The 25,282-nt window shown below is 47.5% G+C and overlaps 1 protein-coding gene across 4 annotated transcripts in view; it reads right to left on the bottom strand.

Annotated features, from left to right (window-relative positions):
* TBL1X (transducin beta like 1 X-linked) overlaps positions 1 to 25,282 on the bottom strand; it is a 226,544-nt gene that overhangs the window by 32,499 nt on the left and 168,763 nt on the right. For 3 of the 4 annotated variants that reach the window (XM_082448104.1, XM_082448103.1, XM_082448105.1), the window contains exon 4: positions 23,551 to 23,669. The exons of the other annotated variant lie outside the window; for it this stretch is intronic. In XM_082448104.1, the coding sequence (XP_082304230.1) occupies positions 23,551 to 23,608 (58 nt within the window). In that variant the 5' untranslated portion in view covers positions 23,609 to 23,669. The remainder of the gene's footprint in view (positions 1 to 23,550; positions 23,670 to 25,282) is intronic. 4 annotated transcript variants of the gene reach the window in all.

Here is a 25,282-nt window from a genome sequence, read left to right as displayed (position 1 = left end):
GGCCGGCCTCCATATGCCACCACCAGCGCCCCACCCCTCCCAACGAGACTCCAGGGCTAATGAGCATATTCACTTTCAGTCTGCCAGTGCTATGACTTCTGTGCCTTATGCCTCTTCAGCTTTCCCCCAGCTTTCAATGCATCCCTTCTTCTCCCCAGCAGGACACTGGGAGGAACAGAGAACAGGATGTCAGTGACAGGGGTGGACATGCTCAGAAGTGGCTCAATGGCAGGTGTGGAAGTTGGTAAAGAGGGGCAGAGTAAAGAGCTTGGTGGCACCTTGACGGAAGATTCCTGGACGGCTCAGTGTGAGCGTCCCTGGTGTCCACTGCTCGGGCAGCCTGGAGCAGTCACTGAAGCCCGCAGACTTGCCTCCTGCTAAGCAAGAGGCGTCCCTGGTGAATGTCTCCTCAGGAAGCTTCTCAGCTGTGGCAAGGCTGACGTTTGGGCCAAAGCATTCTTTGCTGGGCCGGGGAGCTGGAAGGGGCGCTGGGCCGGGGAGCTGGAAGGGGCGCTGGAAGGGGAGCTGGAAGGGGCGCTGGAAGGGGCGCTGGAAGGGGAGCTGGAAGGGGCACTGGAAGGGGCGCTGGAAGGGGAGCTGGAAGGGGCGCTGGAAGGGGCGCTGGAAGGGGCGCTGGAAGGGGCGCTGGAAGGGGCGCCGTCCTGTGTACTGTAGGATGTTGAGCAGCATCCCTGGGCTCTATGCAGTAGATTTTTTGTTTTGGCTGCACCGTGCTGCTTGCAGGATCTTAGTTCCCCAACCAGGGGACTGAACCTGGGGCCACGGAGGTGAAAGTGCCGAGTCCTGACCACTGGACCGCCAGGGAAGTCCCTCTACACACTAGATGCTAGTAGCAAGCCTCCTCCCAGTCATGACAACCAAAAAGGTCTGCAGATATTGCCTAACTGACCCTAACCATGGCAGACGACCAATGACCCAGAGGAGGCACACCCCCCAAAAGGACACAACCCACAGGTCTAGTCTACTCACACTTCTGCTTCATTTATAAACACCATGGGTGGATTGCTGCCATTGAAAAGCAAGTCACAGAATTCAGATAACACACGGTAATGGGGGATAACCAGATGAAGTGAAGATATTTCCGAGGAGAAAAAAGGGTATCATCGTGATAAACTGGGAAAGGTTTAAAACAAGCACTACGTTTTTTATAAAGCACAGTAAGACCTTCAAGAGTAACTAGTCTGAAAAGATACACGCACCCCGATGTTCACTACAGCACTATTCACAATAGCCAAGGCATGGAAGCAACCAAAATGTCCATCAATAGATGAATGGATAAAGAAGATGTGGCTGTATACACAATGAAACACTACTCAGCCATAAAAATTGAAATAATGCCATTTGTAGCAACATGGATGGCCCTAGAGATTATCACACTAAGTGAAGTAAATCAGACACAGACAAATAACATATATCACTTATATGTGGAATCTAAAAAAATAGTACAAATGAACTTATTTACAAAACAGAAAGAGACTCACAGACATAGAAAACAAACTTATGGTTACCAAAGGGGAAGATGGGGAGGGCTAAATGAGGAGTATGGGATTAACAGATACACACTACTATACATAAAACAGATAACCAACAAGGACCTACTGTATAGCACAGGGAACTACAGTCAATATCTTGTAATAAACTCTAATGGAATAGAATTTTTAAAAAGAATATAGATATATACATATCTATATAGATATATATATACATATCTGTACACATATCAAATCACTTTGCTGTATACGTAAAACGAACACAATATTGTAAATCAACTATACTTCAATAAAAACAATAAATTAAATAAAAAAGATCTTGAAGAGTAAAATCCTTCCCATTTAGGGTGAAAGGTGCTACTGTCTCATGAGAGAGGAAAACAGCAAGTGCATGAAGGTGCTTCATCCAACTAGGCAATAAAAACAGATTTAAAACAAACTAAGTACATGCTTTGTTTCTTGCAAAACCACTAAACCGTACCTCTTTCACAAATGGCTTCACAAGCCATTTGAGTTGTGCAGTGAACCATCGTGCCCCGTTAATGTTGGCCTGATTCATCAGCAAAACCTGCTAAATGATCACTCACGGCCCTTAGAAACACTGCTTATTTGGCAGAGAAAAGCAGACATGTAATACTTAGGCAGCTGTGCCATTGGTTCTGCATCTTCAGCTGGAACAAATACCAAGGGCACCAATTTGAGGCACTAAAATGCAGAATCTTTATAAAGTACTTAATGGACTTTATACGTGGAATACTGACAGCTATCCAAGGCCAAGGGGCACGATATGAAAATTATCTACATCAGGGATAGGCAAGCTGAGGCCCACGCTGCCTGTGCTTGGAAATAAAGTTTTACTGGAACACAGCCATGCGCATGAGTTGATATATTGCCTACGGCTCCTTTCACACTACAATGGCAGAGCTGAGTAGCTGCAACAGAGCTAGTACAGCCAACAAAGCTGAAGATATTTACTATCTACTCCTTTAAAGGAAAAGTGTGCCAACTTGATTACTATATATATATATTTATATATACACATACACACACACGTAGATATATGTATGTATACATATATGTGTACACACACACATGGACCACACAAAAGCAGATGTCATGGCCTCCCATATCTGCTCTTTCATTTCTTTCTGCTGCGGACTGAATGTCTGTCTCCCCAAAATTCACATGTTGAAACCCACCCCCCTAAGGTGATGGTATTAGGTGGCGGGGCATTGGGAGGCAATGAGGTCATGAAGGCGGAGTCCTCATGAATGCGATTAGTGTCATTATGTCAACACGAGCAAAAACTCTCACAATTGTATTTGTAGGAATAAATATAACTTTCTTCCCAGAACACTTTCTTGGCCTGTCAGCGGGTCCCACCGAATCTGCCGGCACCCAGGACTTCTCGGCCTCCAGAACTGCGAGAAACAAGTGTTTGTGTTCATAAGCCACTGAGTCTGCAGTGTTTTGTTATAGCAGCCCAAAGGCACTAAGACTCTCCTGCTCTGTCTGATTAACAATGGTAACAACGGTAGCAGCCTAGCAGCCGACATTTCCTCAGTGCTTCCCTTGTGTCAGGCAGCAGCGTTCAAGCTTTCCAGGTGCTATTGGACGGGACACAGAACTATCACAGTAACTTGGTTGATTCACCACAAGGAACCTAGGACTTATTCTCCTTCTCAAAAGCAGTGAAGAGCCTGCAGGCCTGGGAACAGCCCTCGAAGCCTCTCATTCCCTGTTTTAAGCCTGGCCTTATCTCACTGCTTCTCCAGGCTGGTTTTGCTAGAAGCATACACCTGCTTTCCTGCAAGATGACTCTGCATGTACTCTGCTCTCTTGGTCTAGAACAGTGGTTCGTGCTTCTCAAGCGAGGGCGATTCTGTCTGCCAGAGGAAGACGCTGGGCAGTATCTGGAAACATTTTTGCTCGTCACCAGGGGCTGTGTATGTGTGTGCTGTTGGCTAGTAGGTAGAGGCCAGGGAGGCCGCTGAACACGTACAATGCACAGGACAGCTCTCCAAGCCAAAGAATGATCCAGTCTCGATGCCAGTGGCGTTAGGCTGAGCAACCCTGCCGCTCAATTCCCTCCCCCTTACTGCTGCGCCTTCTCAGTCATCACGCCCGTGGCCGGGCATCCTTCCTCTTTGTCCTCTCACTAGGAGACGACTGCTCTCTCCTCCCAGCGCCCGCAGCAGCCTCCCCATTCTTCCGTCTTGTCGTGGGGCAGTGGGCGGCATCCTCTTTACTCCCATTCGTCTCCTAGCTCCTGAGAAGGCTGACGCTCCTCGAAGGCAGGAAGCCCACCTGGATTCACTTGGTAACACAGAGCACCTTCCTCAGTACAGCAGCTGGGGCTGAAGATGGATCTGTAGAATGGCTGAGAGACACTGGTGAAGCTGAGGTAAATGAAGGGGGGTCAGAAACTGAATAAAACTGAGTCCTCATTATTTTCAGAATGAAAGACTTTAAGGAGAAGTATAAGAACGAAGGATTTAGGTGCAACGGCACAACAGAAGGAAAACAGCTTTTATTTTTTTTCAACATCTTTATTGGAGTATAATTGCTTTACAATGGTGTGTTAGTTTCTGCTGTATAACAAAGTGAATCAGCTATACATATACATATATCCCCATATCTCCTCCCTCTTGCGTCTCCCTCCCACCCTCCCTATCCCACCCCTCTAGGTGGTCACAAAGCACCGAGCTGATCTCCCTGTGCTATGCGGTTGCTTCCCACTAGCTAGCTATTTTACGTTTGGTAGTGTATATATGTCCATGCCACTCTCTCACTTCGTCCCAGCTTACCCTTCCCCCTCCCCGTGTCCTCAAGTCCATTCTCTACGTCTGCGTCTTTATTCCTGTCCTGCCTCTAGGTTCTTCAGAACCATTATTTTTTTCTAGATTCCATATATATGTGTTAGCATACGGTATTTGTTTTCCTCTGACTTACTTCACTCTGTATGACAGACTCTAGGTCCATCCACCTCACTACAAATAACTCAGTTTCGGGAAAACAGCTTTTAGATGAAGATGTCATACAAGCAACAGTCTCAAAACACCAAAGAGGGCTCTTGGCCATATGTCTATACCAGAATTAAAAACCCATCACGTTGTTTGAGAATAATAATAGTTAATCATAAAGGTAATGATATTAAGTGCTTATTATGTGTATCAGCCCTTCTCATGAATTAGGTTAGCGAGTTGCTAACAACCTATGAGTCAGTCTTAATAAATCCCTATTACAGATGGGGAAATTGAGTCACAGAGCAGTTAAAAGTGATTTTCCCGAGGGCACACAGCTAGCAAGTGGTCATCTGATCTCTGAGTCCATTCTCTTAACCCACACACCAGACACTATTGAAATTTGTTTAGAAACCTCTGAATGATTCAAAATAGTATCCTTTTTAAAAAGAGGAAGAAAATCATCTCATCAGTAATACCATTTATATTACAAATTTCAACGAAATAAGTTGCAAACAAGGCCTACGTTGCGGAAACTAGGCGGAATGCTTTCCAGGTTAAAGAGGCCAACAAAGATGAAGTGTATAAAGAGAGCTATATTAGGAACAAGAGACAGCAAAGTCAGAGGCAGTGATGCAGGAGTCTGGTACTGTTTCTTTTTGTTCACAGAGAGAACACCACCCATGTGCTCCGAGGCCTGGGCCTGCCCTCACTTGCTTCCCCGGCTTCCTTTTCTGACCAACAAACAGGTGGAATTAGGCAATCTCCAAGGTCCCTTTCAATTCTAAAATTCTAGGCAGAGGAAAAAATGACCTCATCGTCCCAATCAAACCCACGGGATTTTAATTTATGGAGGTGAGTGAGTGATGACACGGAGAGATGAAGGCCACGGAAAGAAGAATCCATCACTTCCAATTCCAGTGGGAAGCGGCCACGCCAGGCCACCAGGGCCACAAGAAACCTTATCACATGCAGGGACCAGAACGCCAAGAGACAGAGAGAGGAGCCGGGACTACGTCTTTATGAATATAAGGGAGGGCGAGTAGCTTGGTGGGGATGTCCTCTACTGGACAGGGAGTGAAAACACACACGTGAGCGTCTGTGGATGGGAGGGCTGTAACACGATTTCCACGTGCCCGCAAGAGCCACCTCGAGACAGAGAGGCCAACGGCTGTGGCCGTCGGTCCAGCCCTAAGATTAGTGACCGCCAAGCGGCCACCGGTCAGCACGCTCACCCAGTCCCACGGGCTGCAGCGGTTTGACCATGGGGTCGTTCTGGAAACGAAGCTGTGGGCTGCTAAGGAATACGCAGCACTTCCTTATTCCTGCAACATCCCTGCACATGGTGCAGTCAGCACAGCTTCTCCTCTGTCAGTACTTCCCGGATCATAAAGTTTTCTCAAACACAACTGCAGCTGCCTGCGAAGCGGCCCGCCTTCCTCTTGGGGGGCAAGGAGGGCGGGGGGACCGGGTGACTCAGGTGTGCGGGTCGGGAGAGTACCGATAAAAATAAAGACGGGAGAGAGAGAGGCTGAGGGTGGTGAACCGGCAGCTGGACCAAATACATCAGACAGAGGCACACACACACACGCGCGCGCGCAAGCACACACACACACACACGCACACACACGCACGCACGGAGTGAGAAGATGTAAACAGAAAAGGCGCGAGAATAAGAAATCATACCCTCATCTTTGGGGGCTGATGTATTATCAGTTCACTTCTTCTTTTTGGAAGTGATGGATTCGTCTCACCAGAGGATTACATTTTCTGCCCGGGTAGCAATTCATAACCGTAAACTCTAGTTTTATCCATGGTAAAAAGCACAAACATATGCTGAGAGTTCTTTTTGATTTTTCAGTCTACATCACTATACATGTTCCTAACAACTCCACACTTCAATGTGTTTATCTTAAAAAAAAAAAAAAAAAAAAATCCCCGAGACTCAGCTCTCCCATACTGTCCCAGTTCTCCCGTATCTTGCTGGAGAAAAAACTGAGTGCAGGGAGGTGGCTTTATGAGCCGCAAATCTGTTCTCACTGACCTGCCGTAACGTGGAATTCAGCGTAAAATGGAACTGCTTGGATGGCGCCCAAAAGAAATACCAGGAGGACCTCGTTAAAAATAGGGTTTCACTTCTAACATCTGGCCTGGACCCCAGGGGTGGCGGCGGAGAGCAGCCTGGACTGCTGACTGCTGCAGACCTCGCACCCCTGCCAAGACTTGCAATACCCGCTAAACCTGGGAGGCCTCCAGGAGGAGAGGGCACGAGTCAGGTCATGAACGAAGGGTGCTACTTCCTCCTGGGTCCACAGCTGGCCGGGGGGAGGCAGCTCCGCGAGGGGGGCCGGGGAGGCGGCTGCTTGCCTCCACAAGCTCACCCAGACCTCAGCTCCCGCTTCCGGCCGGCACGCGGAGAAGCCAGGCGGAGAAGCCATGCTCGGAGCCGGCTCCTTCTGGCGCCATCGCCGCAACAGCTTTGAACCCTCGTGAATTCTGGATCCGCTATTTCTTAATTGGGAAAGTCGAGCTCGACTGCCAAACCGGAGATTTACAATGGATAGCAGCACCGTTAAAAATTACAATTAACATAGGACTTGGGGGAAAAACAGAAACCAATCTGGAGGAGAGAGGGAATACGTCACACCATTATGTGCTCGACGCAAGCGCTGTTCTCACACGCGGGAATTTCCTCCAGTCCGCTTGCCCTACGCAATTTAATTTCTACATGTAGTTCTTGTGGTCCTAGAATTCTGCACCCGTGTTCTTTCTCACCTAACACAATATAAGCATTTCCCCTGGTTGCTCATTGGTCTCAACAGTCACCATTTTGGTTGATTCTCGGTTTGCACTGAGAGTCATCCCTGACTTACACACATGGCCTCCAGATTTACTTTCAAAGACTAATCAATGGCTTCCCACTGGACAGCCTGGCCTTCGTGTGCCGCTGACCCAGCGTCCCAGCACTTCCTTCTTCTCCCTCCCATCCTGCATCCTTTGTTCCCCTCGCCAAGATGGCTCCTCCCCCATAAACACGCGGGGCTTTGCTGAGCCTCGTGGCATCAACTCTGGCTCTTGATTTTGCTTGAAATGCTCTCCTTCCTCCTTTGCCTGAAGAGTTCTAGCTCAAGTGCCTCCTTCTCTCTGCACCCTCCCCTGTGGTCCTCTGCGAACTCCTCCGACCTCACATTTATCAGCCTCTGCGTCAGACGCCTCTTTAATATCTGCGACGCTCCCTAGGTGGGGAGGAAAAGACTTCCCCCTCCCATCTGTCCTTCCAACCCTAGCACCCAGGGCAGTGCCACCACTCAACAGACAAGCCGGCAAGAGACATTTATAGAACTGCAAATCATGACAACTGCTTTATTCGTGCATATCAAGGATTCCCGGATGGCACCCATACCTCTGACAGTACCTAAAACAATTTTCCGTAGCACAGGGGCAAATATTTTAAAATCAAAGTTATTTACTTTAATGTGCATCATGCAAGTACAATTAATAGATATATTTGAAAATTTAGGAAAAAGTAACTGCTTCAATTTAAGGAAAAATGCTAATAAATATTAACAAAATACTTTTAGGTGTATGCAAAAATGATGTAGACAATACAAGAGAAATGACGATGGGAAATACACGTACAGACAGAGGAGGGCAAAAGAAGGGTCCAAAGGACAAGGAAGTAATGAATACTCACTATACACACATGGGGGCGGGGGCGTCCAGGTTCCCTGGATGGGAAGAAACTCCTACATTCCATTAGTAGGCTTGGACAGGAGTCTGCAAACTATATCCTCTGAGCCAAATCTGTTCCCTTGCCTGTCTTTGCAAATAAAGTTTTATTGAAACACAGCTACTCTCATGTGTCTACGTATTTTTGATGGCTGCTTTTGCATTACAAAGACAGAAATGACTAGTTGTGACAGAGACTAAAATACTATCTTTTACAGAAAGATTCCTCCAACTAATCCAGGGGAGAGACCTAAACTAGGCGATGGGACCAACAGGTGCTTAGGAAAGCAGTTTTTGATCCCTCAACTTGTTTTATGAGGCCAGTATAACCCTAAGATCCAAACCTGATGAGAACATCCAAAAAGGAACATCACAGCCTAATTTCTCTTGGTAAAACAGACTCAAATATACCAGACACAGAACTAACAAACGGAATTCAGTGATATGTTTGAAGAGGACAAAATGTCCGGGCCAAGTGGGGTTTATTCCAGGAATGCAGGCTTTAATGTCGAAAGATAAATCAACAATTTCATCACATTAAGAGTCAAGAAAGGGCTTCCCTGGTGGCGCAGTGGTTAAGAATCCGCCTGCCAATGCAGGGGACACGGGTTCGAGCGCTGGTCCGGGAAGATCCCTCATGCCGCGGAGCAACTAAGCCTATGCGCCACAACTACTGAGCCTGCGCTCTAGAGCCCGTGAGCCACAACTACTGAAGCCCGCGCGTCTAGAGCCCATGTTCTCCAACAAGAAAAGCGACTGCAACGAGAGGCCCGCGCACCGCAACCAAGAGTAACCCCTGCTCACCGCCAACTAGAGAAAGCCCGCGCGCGGTAACAAAGACCCAAGGCAGCCAAAAATAAATAAATAAATATAATAATAATAATAAAAAAGGAGTCAAGAAAAATCACTTAAGTGGAAGGTTCCAGAGCTAGATGGCCTGTTCTGAATCCTAGCTCTGCGACTTCCTGGCAGTGTGACCTGGGCAAGTGGCTACCTTCTCAACGCCTTGGGTTTCTCATCTGTCAACGATAGCAGCAGCTGTACCGACTTCTTAGGGGTAATAGTTTTATTGGTCAAGTACTGAGAATCATGCCTGGCACACAGCACGTGTTCAATCAATGGGAGCTACTGTCACTAAGGCAAAGCAGTGACAATGGGGAAAGATGTAGCACTGACAAGATATGGGGAGTACCCAGCTGATGGAGACAGTAGGAAAGATACACTGGACAAGGAATATTTGAACATGATTCTGGTGTTTTCACATTAAACCGTGATACGATTACGGGACAGAGGAAGCTTTTCTTTGCAGGCGAGCGACAGTGGTCAGGAAATGGCAATGGTATTAAGTGTGGAATTATGTTAAAGAATGCTTGGGAGATATACATCCAAAACAGCAGTATGGAAGGCAACAGAGCGGCTGGAAGTAGATACCCAGACTGGGGGATCAGAGGGGTTAGGGATGGACCCCCAGACTGGGGGATCAGAGGGGTTAGGGATGGACCCCCAGACTGGGGGATCAGAGAGGTTAGGGATGGACACCTAGACTGGGGGATCAGAGAGGTTAGGGATGGACCCCTAGACTGGGGGATCAGAGAGGTTAGGGATGGACACCTAGACTGGGGGATGAGAGAGGTTAGGGATGGACCCCTAGACTGGGGGATGAGAGAGGTTAGGGATGGACCCCCAGACTGGGGGATCACAGAGGTTAGGGATGGACCCCCAGACTGGGGGATCAGAGGGGTTAGGGATGGACCCCTAGACTGGGGGTGAGTGGAGAGGCTAGGGAGGGACACCTAGACTGGGGGATCAGAGAGGTTAGGGATGGACCCCCAGACAGGGGGATCAGAGGGGTTAGGGATGGACCCCTAGACTGGGGGTGAGTGGAGAGGCTAGGGAGGGACACCCAGACTGGGGGATCAGAGAGGTTAGGGATGGACACCCAGACTGGGGGATCAGAGAGGTTAGGGATGGACACCTAGACTGGGGGTGAGTGGAGAGGCTAGGATGGACACCTAGGCTTGCAGAAGGAACAGCACACTGGCCACAGACCTAGACGTGGGAGGGAAAGAAAAGGATGTCACCTTGGGGACAATGGCATTTAAGAAGTGGGTGGTGGAGACATCAGTAGAGCAACATATAGAAACTTGGGAGAAAAAGGACAGTGTTGTGTCTGACAGTCCAGATGACTGGCTCTTCAGTCTGGAAGGAAGAAAGGGAACTGAAACTGGCAGGAAATAAAATACATCAAAGCCGGACACTTTTAAGGTCACATTAGAATTTCAGAGCAGGCAGATCTTAAATGTAATGGTGTATGAACTTTGGAAACAGGCACCTTGGTAAGTGGTTATTTCGTCTTAGCTAAAAAAAGGAAACAGGAACCATCTTAGGTTTTTTCATATCATCACTAACCTTTAAAGTAGGAAACAACGGTATAATAAGCCTTAAGGGCATCTTCAACAGCATCTACCCTCTCTCTGATGGCAATACCAATGGAAACTGTTTGGCTATATTGAGCAAGACACATATTTAAACAACTGTAACTTCGAAACACTCAACTGATTTTCAAGTGATTTGCATTCTAATTGCTTCCCCCCCCCCCGCCCCGACAAATTAATGAGCACAAGAATGGCAAGTCTTGAATCCGAGCTTTTACACACATAGAAATGAGAGCAGTAAACTTAGAAAAGACTGCACAACCAGAACCGCACGGGAACTGGGATGATTGTGAACCTCTGGGACGTACAAAGAGCAACTCCCCCACGGTTCCGTTCTGCCAATCCAAGTGGTTACCATCAAACCCAAAGAGCAGTTCAGGAAAACACTCCTTCCGAATGAAGAGGAGTTCGCTGGCAACTAGCACCGCTACAAGAGGGTCTGTGATGAGACGATTCTTATAGCACAGGCTCCTTCCGACGCCCGTGCAGTGTAAGGGGAGCCTCAGCCCCTCTGCAGACTGTGCTCTGCAAAGGGAACGTGGGCAGGCTTCGCTGGAGGAGAAGTGTGCATTAGTGATGCCACAAAGCTCTCCTGGGGGGTGCTTTACTCTTTGCTACATAAGAGGCATGGGTATCACATTCTCCAGCTACTTATCCACCGGTACATTTTTTAAAGTGATTTTTTAAAAGTGAGGTAAACACATACTCACAAATGCATAAATGATAGATATGCAACCACAGCCTGGACTGGACTGGGGCAGGATGGACACAGCCAGGGTCTGTCCAGGTCCTCCTTCTGTCCCCCCAGCAGGTGCTGCAGGCCCACGTGACTGCGTCTGATAAAAACCTGGACGCCACAGCTCGGGCGGCTAGCAACACTGCGTGCGTGTCATTGTACACGCTGCTGGGAGAACTAGGTGCCATCAGGTCCCTCCACCAGGACAGGACACCTGCCAAGCGTGTGCCTGGCCCTCCTGGACTGCACCCCATGCACCTTTTCCCTTGGCTGATTGTAATCTGTATCTTTTTGTTGGGGGGGGGGGCGGGTGTATTGATTTTTAAAAATAAATTTATTTATTTTATTTTTATTTATTTATTTTTGCCTGCGTTGGGTCTTTGTTGCTGCGTGTGGGCTTTCTCTAGTTGCGGCGAGCAGGGGCTACTCTTTGCAGTGGTTTCTCTTGTTGTGGAGCACGGGCTCTAGGCACGCGGGCTTTAGTAGTTGTGGCACATGGGCTCAGTAGCTGTGGCACGTGGGCTCAGTAGTTGTGGCGCACAGGCTTAGTTGCTCCGTGGCATGCGGGATCTTCCCGGACCAGGGCTCGAACCCGTGTCCCCTGCATTGGCAGGCGGATTTTTAACCACTGTGCCACCAGGGAAGCCCCTTGATTAAATTTTAATGGAGAAAAGTTGAAGCTATCAATTCAAAATAAAGGGTACTATCAGATATTGCATAAACAAGACATTTGAACAAACAAAATATAAACCCAATTATACTACAATTAAGAGGAACGTAACAGAAATGGAGACATAGGATTGACTTTGATTGATCTGTATCTTTTTTCTCCAGCCTTCCTGAGGTATAATTGACATATACCAATGGGTAAATGTGAGGTGTACACTGTGATGCTTTGACACACGGATATACACTGTGGAAGGGTTACACAACAGGCTACTTAACACAGGCATGGCCTCACACAAATAACCTGTGTCCACTTCAGTGAGAGCACCATGCAGTACATTATAACCTGTATCTCTGTGCTGTAATCCACTGAGTGTGACAGTTACTAAATTCTGTGAATCCTTCTAGCAAACCATAGCGCCTGAGGCGCAGCCAACAAACCACCAAAAAGGCACTGCTTCCCTCTACTGGAAAACATGAGGACATGAGACATTATTGGTGTACATGATTACTGTTTTATTTTTATTTTTATTTTTATTTTGGCCAGGAGGCTTGCTGGATCTTAGTTCCCCCACCAGGGATCGAACCCAGGCCCCGGCAGTGAAAGCGCCGAGTCCTAACCACTGGACCGCCAGGGAAGTCCCTCACATGATTTTAAAGGTCCTTTCATCCTCTACTCATATGGACAGACTATTCAGGTCTTCCTGATTTACTATTTGATGAAACTAATATTTTCCTTTATGATTTCTAAAGCAAGCTACCATTACCTCAGAGAAATGCTTGCCTTTACCGTTTCATAAAGATTCTCTTTCTAAATAGGGACAACATTAGCAATGTAAAAGAGCCACTGCAGTCAAAAATATTTTTAGAGACTCAGCTGAACAATAAGCCCTGAACTTGTGTTTAAATTAAGATAGCTGAACCATTAAAACGACTTCCCGAATCCGGGGAAACGTGTCTTGCATAAGAAGGCATTCCATGGTCCCAGGAAACACAGCGGAGCCTACCGGGTGATTTGTCAGCTGCTGGGATTACAGAGGGCAGTGCCGCTTAATTATTTTTGGAGATGCAATTATTCAAAAATATTAAGAGGAACACCCTTTTCCTGGTTATCTAACCTCCTCACTGGGAGTCCAAACCACCCCCCCAAAACAAAAACAAAACCCAGACTGAAGACTGCTACTCCCAATTATTTTATTATCTGCTAGAGAACCGTGCTGGCAGACTTCCCTCTTCCTCGAGGGGAAAAATACTCTGGAAAAATTTAATAAAAACAGGGACTGCATTATGCTCACTGTTAAAGTCTACTTGAGTTCTGCAGCAGAAGGAATCAAAATTCAGCCCAAGAAGATGATAAAGAGTGAGAAAATGAGAAACCCATTACAACCCCACTTTCCAATAAAAACTAACTGGAAGAAAAAAACATCCCACAACTCAAGGATGTGTATCAGTGGTTCTCAACTGGAGGTGATTCTGCCCTCCAGGGGACATTTGGCAAAGTGGAGACATTTTTGGCTGTAACATAGGAGGGTGGGAAGCGTTGCTGTCATCCAGTGGGTGGAGACCCAGGGATGCGGTTTAACAACCTACGATACCGATACCGGACAGCGATACTGGACAGCCGGACAGCCGCACCGCAAAGAACGACCCACCCCAAATGTCAACAGTGCTGAGGCTGAGAAACCCTGGCTCTTTCCTGTCAGGAGAGGCTGACAGTCTCTTGATAATGCATGCTCTTGTGGACATTCAGAGTATCTCCAGAGATTAAGACCCTCAACTCTGCCCACCTAGTAGAATTCTTCAAGCTAAAGACCATAAGGGGATATTTAAAAACCTTGTACAACACAGGAAAAGGGGTGGGGAAGAACACTGCATAGACTTTTATCCTCCCCGTAAAAATACAGCCCGTCCAGCACCTATGGTCCCAATCAAATGCGGAATTGCTTCTCATGACAATTACCCAGGAGGAGACGGCCAGGTGAGCACGGCATACGATGCACACCTGAGTTTGCTGAGTTCCCAAGGAAGCAAAAATTTGTGCTATGTATACATGACAACTGCTGTTCACCTTCAGATGACTTTTCATCATTTTTTCTGTTTCCAAAAGCCCCAGAAGGTTAGTGTGGCTATCCACTTCTTAGTTAATACAGCTATTACTCGAATCCAAGTAAAATAGACACCCCATCAAAACCTAGGCCTGCAAAATGGCTAATGACCTGCAAATTCTAATTATGTCTCGGCCTCGGTTGTATTACTGACCTTTCTGTCTCTCTCTCTCTCTCACACACACACAGCTCTGCAGACCATGGAAGTGCAAAATTATCACTGCTGTTTAATTTTTTTGTTTAATAATTTCAAGATTATCATGGACTGACAGGAAGTTGTGAAAATAGTGGAGTCCTGTGTGCCTTTCGTCCCACCTCCCCCAACGGTGACATCTTATCTCGCCCTAGGACAATATCAAAACCAAGAAGTTACATCCAGCTGACCGGTCACCTGACTGCAAACCTTCTTCAGTTTCCGCCATTTCTGATCTGCGCGTGTGCGTGTGCACGTGCATCACTTACGCACGTAGCGTGTATAATTTTATCCTATGTGTCCGTGTGTGATCACCTCTGTGGTCAAGACGCAGAACTCTTTCATCAGCACAAAAGAACTCCCCCAAAGCAGCCCTGTGCAGGTGGACCACCGCACCCGACCCCCGGCAGCCATCTCTGCAGTCCTGCCATTTTCAGAGCGCTCTACAAAAGCAACCGTACAGTCTGCGGCCTTTGACGATGGCTTGTTTTTTCCAGCACATCTCCTTGGAGGTTCACCCAGGCTGTGTCATGTATCAGTAATTCGTTCCCACTTATTGCTGAGTGGGACTCTGGGATATGGACATACCACAATTTGTTTAGCCAATCACAGACATTTGGGAAATCTCCAGTATACTGCTGTTGCAAAAAAAAGCTGTTTTCAGTATTATTTTTAAAAAAATAACCAGATTTTTGTGGGATACCAACGTAGCTTAAAAATGACACTGTGTGCCAAGGACTCACCCCAAATGCTGTATAGTTCTATTAAAAAGCCTTTAATAATGTTAAAAGTTATTTAACTTATTAAATAACTTGTTTAATAACTTAAAAGTTATTTAAGTTATTTAATAATGTCAAAAGTTAATAATGTTACTGTGGAATTTAAGTGGTTTCTTATCTTCCTTTTAAGACATATTTTCCAAACTCTGAAATAATCTATACACAAAACTTACCTATAATACTGTGATTTATTTAAAAGTTGTAGTTGAAATATACATGATATAAACGCACCGTTCTACCTATTTAAAGTGTCCAGTTCAGTGGCATGAAGCACATTCACACTGTTGTGCAACCATTCTCACCGTCCATCTCCAGAACCCGTTCACCTGCCCAAACGGAGACTCTACCCGCATCCCACACGAACTCCCCATTCCCTCCTTCACCTGCTGGCACCCACCCTTCCGTCTATACGGATGTGACTCCTCCAGGGACCTTGTGTAAGTGGAATCGCACAGTATCTGCCTTTCGTGACGGGCTTACTTCACTGAGTACAAGGCCCTCCAGGTCCATCCCCGTGGCAGCACGGGTCCGAGCTCCCTTGCTTCACAAGGCCGAGTAACAGCCCACCGAACGGAAGCACCACACTGTGTTTCCCTCTCATCCGTCCATGGACGCTGGGTTGCTTCCACTGTGATTTTTTTAAAGAACATTTTACCGCCCCCTCAAGGCTGAAGCTCATCTTTTCCATTGGGTTCTCCAACACATCACCCCTCCTACTACAGCAGCTCATAAATCTGAGATGAGGAGCTGGGGACAGACAGGACACTTAATGCAAACTGCTCCATCTTTAGTTGAGCAGAGATTCTAATATAATTAAACCAAAGGCCGGCAGAAGGGTATCGGTGATTTCTGACATGACTGACTGCTCCCCGCTCAGAGTATAAAAGGCCTCAGAGAAGTGTTTGCTCTACTGCTGGACTGAAACTCCCAGGAACCCTTCTTGAATCCGGAATGGTTGGATTAAGACACACTCATTCACAGGCCCCAAGTCACCTGGGGCTTTTTCAGAGGGGACCTCTTCACCCTCGCAGTCAGATGTGTGTTATTTCTCTCCTAACAGAAGCTCCATGAAGTGAATGAGAAACGTCATCTAAGTTCCGTTTAAAACTTTTAGAGCCTGGCTACATAGTATTTCCCGCTCCTCCTTATTTGCAAGGATGATATGTAACACATAACTGCGTATATTGTGTAATATACATGTACATTATGTAAATCAAAGGAAACATGGTTGATTCTACCTGGCCAGTCATGTGAGTGCAGGTATCACGGCTCCTTAGGAAAATGGTACCTGCCTAGTGTGTAGACTTTTACTTTTGAAAACCACTGATGTTCCTCTCAGAATAAGGCACATACGGCAATGCTAATATAGGCAATACATATGTGTAATAGATTGGCCTCTCGACCATGAATCATGACAGATCAGAAAGTAAATTCCAGCGTATGAGGAGTTTTCAATCCTACTCGAAAGTCTTTAAATCTCCACAATGAAGAAAGAAGTTCACCATCCTGCTGATCTGTGATATATGATAAATGAATTTCTACCATCTATCATAACGATAAGCTCTTTTTACTGTCTAAAATGTTAAAAACGACAGCCACTGGGGACACGCAGCCTGGTAACACACCCGCACCTGACAAAACATTAGGGAAACAACTTCTCACTTGTGTTTCTTGTTCACTGTTACAGTTACCACCACAGTCGTCAAGTGGTTTTGATTAAGCCTCTGTCTGTTCTTCATGGTGTACAAATGTCAGTCACAAAACTCACAGTAGAGAAACACTTCCCCAAGTTTCGATGACGTTAATAGCTTGGGTGTGTAGTCAAATCAATGCATGGAAAGTTTTAGCATCTGCCCTACCTGGGGCCCTGCCGGCGGGAATCCTGCTATCTACCTGGAAGCCGGCCCAGACGGACACATGTCCTGCCCACAGGCTCGGTCTTACCCACTGGAGGGCTGGCTAGGCTGCAGAGCTTCCTAGTTTCCTGCAGAAAGGTGCACTGCTGAAGGAGGAATGCGTGTGCATGGGCGGATGTTCTCTCACTCAGCAGATCTGTGGAAACCGTGACCCCGGCACACGTTCATGAAGGCTAATTTTAAACCCTAAGAGGAAGCGTAAAACTTCATCAGTATCCTGTAGATATATCTGCGGGGCACAGTGTCCTTTTACTTACTTTCCAACATGTCCTGCGCCCCAGGCACCAATTAGCTCCACAACTCGAATCAACTCTATAAAACCACGGATGGTTGTGAAGTGCCTCACTGCCGAGTGACACTGAAGAGGATGTGGTGGCTTCTGATAAACTGGACCCACACTTGTCACACGGCCAAGCGATCCCACTCCCAGATACTAACCCAAGAGAAATGAAAACCCACGTACAACCAAAGCCTGTATGCGAACGTGTGTAGCAGCCTTAGCTGTAATCGTCAAAACCTGGGGACAACTCAAATGTTCTCACACAGGACAAAGGACTAACTGCCCTGCACCCCTAAAATGGAGTATGACGTAGCAATAAAGAAGGAACTACTGGGCTTCCCTGGTGGCGCAGTGGTTGGGAGTCTGCCTGCCAATGCAGGGGACACGGGTTTGAGCCCTGGTCTGGGAGGATCCCACATGCTGCGGAGCAACTACGCCCGTGAGCCACAGCTACTGAGCCTGCGCGTCTGGAGCCTGTGCTCCGCAACAAGAGAGGCCGCGATAATGAGAGGCCCGCGCACCGCGATGAAGAGTGGCCCCCGCTTGCCGCAACTAGAGAAAGCCCTCACACAGAAACGAAGACCCAACACAGCCAAAAATAAATAAATAAATAAATTAATTAATTAAAAAAAAAAAAAAGAAGGAACTACTGATGTACGCACCAGTGTGAACGAACGTCAAACGCACCGAGAGACGCCAGACTGTCAAGGCTCCCTGCTGTAAGATTCCACTCCTAAGACATTCTTGCAGAGGCAAAACTACAGGGACAGGAAATAGAGTGGTGCCTGCCATGCGCTGCAGTGGGGGTAAGGGCCACGGGGGACTTTTTGGGGTGATGGAACTGTTCCGCATCTTGATTGTGCTGGTGGTTACACAACTGTAAACGTTTGGCAAATGCTGCAAATCTGTACTCCAAAAAAGGTGAATTTTATGGCATGAAAATTATACCTTAAAAAAAAAGAAAGAAAGAAAAAGAAAAAGATGTTACAGATGAGGGTGGGGAGGGGAGGAGAAGCAGTCACATCTAACGAGGAAAGGTCATGTCTGTCTTCTCCAAGGCTGCCCACTGAGATGAATGAGAAAAAGGTCTTGTCATCATTTAACGTCACGGAGAATCTGGCCCCAAACCCCCAGACCTTCTCTCCTTTCCAGAATTAATGGTGACACTGACCCAACTCCATATGAGACCATCTTTCCCTCCATCCGTCACGGAGCTGGTCCTGTGCACACGACATAACAAAGACACTCGGGCTTGTTCGTGACAGATCTCCAAACCCGTTCATTCAGCTCCTTCACCAGAGCCTTGGCAACTCCTGGCGGGTAACCTCCCTGGTTGTGTAAAGAGCTGCCTGCCACCAACGCTAGCGTCCACTGGGTCCCTGCCCCACTGGATCTGGGAGAACAATTTTTCTTTATAACTGAGATTTGAGGATGAGGCCCCAGAGGAAATATTCAGTATGCTTATGGAGACTCACTTATCTTATGTCCTCACTTTTCATACCAACGCTGGGCTCCTCTGCTGTATTCACAAAGAGGAGCGGGGAAGAACTCACGATTCGCCCAGCATTTGGAGGAGCTGCTGGCAGAAGCCCGGGCAGGCCGACACGCATCCACAGCGAAAGAGCACGTAAAATGCCGACCAGCTCAAACTGGTTCTGCCTCCTTAAACAGGCTGTTGACTGATCAAACCTGGAGTTATTTTACAGAGACAGCCCTGTGTCGGCACAAGACGAGAACCCATCTCCAGGATGACCCTGGAACCAAGAATCTTCAGTCTGTGGAACTCAGAGAATAGACATGTTGCCACCAGAGCCCTTCATGAAGCGAGAAACCCTTCAATAAGGAAAAACCTTGCTTCCAGCAGTGCGAGTAGCTTGTATGGACCGACTGGAGACTAGCCAGTCAGCTTCCAAGTTCAAAACTCCCCCAACCCTTTGAGTTTTGCCCCAAACCCTGGATCAGGGAGACAGATGTGAGTCCTGCCCCTTGTCTCCTTGCAGGTTGACCTCGCAAAAGACCTCCTTCTTCTCTCAAAAGCTGGTGACACAGTACTGGCTTCTATGCGTGTTGGGCAGTGAGCCTTTGCTCGGATCACGAAGGGAACTTATGGGCTGCGTGGCACAGACGCTCTGCCACGATCTGCTTCTTAAAAACTGCCCAGACGGCAGAACTGACCACACGATTAACCGCTGCAAGGCAGAGGCTAACAGACTCCTAGCCCTCAAAACCGGACTACCGTAACTCACGCAAAAACCAACTGAGCCACTTTGGTGCCAGAGCTGGTCAAAATCTCCTCCTGCTGAGTTGAAAAGCCTTGCTTACTAACCAGTTTCACTTAGCAGGCTGCCATGAAGCGCAACTGTGAGATGTCACAGATCAATAGTATTTAGGGAGTGCTTTCTACGGGCATGGCCCTTGCTTCAGACAAGCAACAGTGACAGCAAGCCTTTAAGGAAAAGGCTGTGGAATATATATACAGCTGGGTGAAGGTCAGAGAAGAGTCCAAGATGATACGAATTCTGCCTCTTGAGGGCAGAAAAACAAAACAAGTCCATTTTCAAGATTCTTTCCTGAGTTTGCAGAGATGAGATGTGGATTTGCACAACACTTTCAGGAAAGTATCATTTCAATACCCTGCCTTCCTGCTATCTGGGGGGATAAATGTTCTGTCGGGGATTATCTTACTTGCAGCTGAAAGCATCCTACCTGATATGTGATACTTTTAGTGCAGGACTCTCTGCGTCAGCTCAGGTGGCAGGACCAGGAGCACGTGTGGTTGCAGAGAACTTGTCCCTCAAGGTGGGGTGGAACACTCTGAGTCTATTCCTGGTTGTGAGGTGATGGGCAGATCTACCAGAGAACCAGGGGTCTGCCTCACTGCGGGGTCACCACCATCGACCATCTCCCTCCTCCTCCACACCCACTTTCTTCTACACACAACCTGAGGATGAAGACTACTGAAGACTTCACAACAGAGAACCTGCAACCTCTAGTAGAGAAGCCACGCTGGGAGGAGGTGAGGAATGAATCACCTACCGTAACACAGGACTTAGCTTTAATGCGTTTGATGGCGGTAGAGGAGAGAGAGCACGATACTTAATCAGGAGACCTTTTTCCTTCTTTCCGGTTTCTTTTTTTTTAAACTAGAAAGGAGACGCCAACAGGCCAAGGAGAAGGTGCTCTTTGCACTTGGTGGTGCTCAATAAATATACGCTTAACCAAAGCCTGAGATTTGAGATAAACATGTAGAACAACCCCAAAATGAACACTTACACATTAGGCATTTCTTCTTTGGAGCATGTCCTCGTGGGGTACTCGAGTCAGTCGTCAGAGGAACACAGAGTAATCTCTTAACTCCTCACTCAACCTATGGGGTTTTCTCTAGGGACTCTGACAAATTAGGACAGCAGTTCAGCAGACGTTACATACAATCAGCGTTGATGAAATTCTATACATTGCTGTTTCCCAAGTCTCCTTCTCAGTTGCCTGGTTACAGAAACTTTATCAACAAATGTGAGACAAATGTAAACAAACACCAAAAAAGGAAGTTTCGCCTTTCTGGGGGAGGAATGGAGATTTCTGTGTTTATTCAAAGAGGTCAGCAACGCTCTTGCCCCACGGCCCTAGGAACCAACCACCGGGAGAAACCTTACTCTGGGTTACACAGAAGTTTTCTTTCACACCCTTTATTTACCCTGATGTTCACGAACAGAGGGACGGGAATTTCAGCGTGTGATTTGTTTACACACTTTGACCGTGCTTTTGCCTTCATCCTATCTTTGTGCGGAGGTGTTTCTAAAAGGAAAGAATCCCAAATTCAATGCTGGAAGTCTACAGGGAGACAGGGTGTGGTACATGGAATTTTCATTTGCAATCGTTTCTGGGAATCTATCAGATCAGTGCTAGGGGAACACTTGTACTCCAGGTGAGAGACTCCCTGGTTAAGTTCTGAGGTTAAGGTTATCAGAGCAGTGGTGGTGATTTCCCTGATTTACAGGGGTAAGGCAGTGCCTATTTTGTTTTGCTTATCAATTTTTTATACTATGTTCTGGCAACAGCTAATCCAAATGTTCGACTGTATATGTAGAAAGAATGTGTACTTTCCATGAATAATGCTAGCTGGGGTCGCTGGCAGAAAGAGAGATCCAGGCTTGGGTGAGGAGAGGTTTATTTATAACATGCTACATGCCCGATGTATTTCATCCCTTTTGCCCAGAATAACCTTTTTCTTTTCTTTAATTTATTTATTTTATTTTTTGGCTGCATTGGGTCTTTGTTGCTCTGCGTGGGCTTTTCTCCAGTTGCGGCAAACGGGGGCTACCCTTCCTTGTGGTGTACAGGCTTCTCACTGCGGTGGCTTCCCTTGTTGCGGAGCACCAGCTCTAGGCGCTGCAGGCTTCAGTAGTTGCAGCACGCAGGCTCAGTAGTTGTGGCTCGCGGCTCTAGAGCGCAGGCTCAGTAGTCGTGGCGCACGGGCTTAGTTGCTCCACGGCATGTCGGATCTTCCCGGACCGGGGCTCGAACCCATGTCCCCTGAATTAGCAGGTGGATTCTTAACCACTGCGCCACCAGGGAAGCCCCAGGATAACCATTTTTCCAATGGGTAAATAATGTGTTCAAGAATCAGAATCGAGCCATTTGGTTTGCCTGCAAGGCCTGCCCATCGCACCCTTCTGGGCTGACCCTGAAAGAGACCGTCCCAGGGCCCCACAGTGGGCTCACCCTGAGTCCTAGCACGTGTGTTTATGCCAAGTGGGACCTGGGAATTGGCTTCCTTCTTGAAAAATCAAGTTGCAGAATATATACAACACGACACCAAGTGTATAAAGCGTAAATGTGCACAGAACAAACTGTTATAGGTTGAATTGTGTCCCCTCGAATTCATATGTTGAAGTCCTACCCCCCAGTACTCCTCAGAACGTGACGTTATTTGGAAACAGGGTTACTGCAGATGTAATTAGTTAAGATGAGGTTGTACTGGAATACCGGGAACCCCTAATCCAATATGACTGTGTCTTTACAAAAGGAGAAACCTGACAAATTTAGACAGAGAGTAACATGCACACAGGGAGAATGCCACGTGAAGGTGAAGGCATGTATCAGGGGATGATGCACCTACAAGCCAAGGAGAGCCAAAGACAGCCGGGAGAGCACCAGAAGCTGGGAGAGAGGCTGGGACAGACTCCATCACAGCCCTCACAAGGAACCACGCCAGCTGACACCGTGCTTTCAGACTGCTGTCCTCCAGAACACTGAGACGATACATTTCTGTTCAAGCCACCCCACCAAATCACCCCACCCCCATATATACACACCATATGTGTACACCAGCCCATACATGCCCTCCCCGTGCTGGGGACCAAGAACCCCAAATCACCCCACCCCCGTATATACACACCATATGTGTACACCAGCCCATAAATACCCTCCCTGTGCTGGCGGCCAAGAACCCCAAATCACCCCACCCCCATATATACACACCATATGTGTACACCAGCCCATACATGCCCTCCCCGTGCTGGGGACCAAGAACCCCAAATCACCCCACCCCCATATATACACATCATATGTATACACCAGTCCATACATGCCCTCCCTGTGCTGGGGACCAAGAACCCCAAATCACCCCACCCCCATATATACACATCATATGTATACACCAGTCCATACATGCCCTCCCCGTGCTGGGGACCAAGAACCCCAAATCACCCCACCCCCATATATACACACCATATGTATACACCAGCCCATAAATACCCTCCCTGTGCTGGGGACCAAGAACCCCAAATCACCCCACCCCCATATATACACATCATATGTATACACCAGCCCATACATGCCCTCCCTGTGCTGGGGGCCAAGAACCCTAAATCACCCCACCCCCAAATATACACACCATATGTATACACCAGCCCACAAATGCCCTCCCTGTGCTGGGGGCCAAGAACCCCAAATCACCCCCGCCCCTCACCATATCTATCACAACTGCTCTTGATCTTAATTCCAGTCTGATTTCACGTGAACAGAAATGTCAAGGGCAAGAAGAGCACACTGCCTCCTCCCACCCCAGGAGTGGGACGGCCCAGAACCCTCTCTTCCCCCCGTAAGCCTCTGAACAGGAGTGTTGTGAGCTCTCCTATTCCACAGGCTGGGTGTGCAAGCAGTGAACGGCTGGCTGCTCGCTCTGTACCCGGCCTGCGGGAGGGGACGCCCCACAGACAGGAGCCGCCCTCTTACCTGACTCCTGGAGGTACCGATACACCAGAAAGTTCACCTCGTCACTGGTTATGCTCATCTTAGCCCCACCTCGCGGCGATGAGGTCCTCACGAAGCGGGGGCCGCCTTCTGTGGGAAAGCTGAGACGAGAAAGTGGAGAGAGGTTTGAAACACTGCCTGTATATTTTCTTTTTTTATTGCGTTCTTTTTGAGATGATTGAAAAACAGAATACTCAGGATGTTGTACATGGGAAGGTAATTAATGCCTGATCCGGGTTGTATGTTGTGATTGCATAAAGATTTTATAATTGTGTGTATGTGTGTGTGTGTGTGTGTGTGTACAGACACATTCATACAGGTGAAAATTTTCCCAAAAAGATGAGTTGGTGTATTTTATAATGCTGGGATGGACTCATATATAAACCACTAATGGAGACAAACTCAGGGAACACAGAAAATGAGAACAAACACTGACTTTTTATTCACTAAAAATCCCGTGTGCGTTATGATCACAACGCAGTTGACAGCGAGCTTGAATGGAATCCTGACACGCAGTGGGACAGACGCGGCTGCCTTCGATGCCGCCCTTCCCTAGACCGATGGGGAAGACTATCGGGTAGGCCAGCAGTCACATCGACACCCCCAGGCAGGGCGACCAGAGGGTCTGGAAAACACCTGTGGTTCTGAAGCAGTGATTAATCATAACGCCTTCCACTCATAAAAGTTCAGTGATGAACTTGACCGTCACTGAACCTATAGGGTGCACATGGCCCTGAGAAGGCAGACACACGTCAGTGAGGAGCTAAGTCAGCGTGTGTGTCACCCTGACATGACTGCTATACAGAGGTCAGGTGTCAGAAAGCCACCCCATGGACACAGAGAGAACCTACATCGTTTGTATTCTGCCACAGAACTGCCTGCATCAGTCTGGCCGAGACCACAGTACCGGGAAGGCAGGTAGAAACCTGGGGGAGGAGTGAGGGGTTGATGAGAACTTCGGAAGCTTCTGTGTCTGAGGCAGACAAGAAGAAAGAGCCTAGTTTTCTTCACAATCCTAAGTCAGACCTATGAGCACCCTGGCCCAAAGAGGACAGAAGTCCATCAAATAGAACTCTTTTATCCACAGATAGAACAGAATTCACACATGTGTAAGAGCATTCACTCCAAACGGCAGTGGCCAAGAAGGGCCACAACTTCCTTCAATTACGTCATCAATACCGAACGTTTCAGGCTGTTTGGAAACTGTCTTCAGAGTCCATGCCACATGTTTTCAGGCATCTTCATGGTGGCAAATCTTTCATTGTTGAATTACAATTAAATTTCCATTTGTTTAGAAAAAGATAAAAGGACAAAATGCACATTTCAAGTTGGGAGGATTTGAATTAAAGGTTGTCATAATGGACACACCCCACGATGGCCCCCCAATGAGTCCCCCCTGATATAATCCCCTCCCCTCCAGTGTGGGCAGGACCTATGACTCCCTTCTACCCCACAGAATATGTCGAAGGAGATGGATGCCACACCCTGGTTAGGTTATATGGCAAGGATGACCAGGTGTCACTCCTATAACTGTTACATTACGTTGTATAAGACTCTTACTGGACTAGAGAAAGACTCTCCTGCTGGCCTTCACGTGAACCGCCCAGGGAACCAGGGGCAGTCTCTAGAAAGCTGTGCGCCTCAGTCCTACAACCACAAGAAAACTGAGTTCTGCCAACAGCGTGAGCTTGGCAGAAGACCCTTCCTTCTCAGC

The sequence above is a fragment of the Balaenoptera physalus genome (assembly GCF_965194825.1).
Source record: "Balaenoptera physalus genome assembly, chromosome: Y".
Lineage (NCBI taxonomy): Eukaryota > Metazoa > Chordata > Mammalia > Artiodactyla > Balaenopteridae > Balaenoptera > Balaenoptera physalus.
This window is presented reverse-complemented; position numbering and strand designations above follow the sequence as displayed.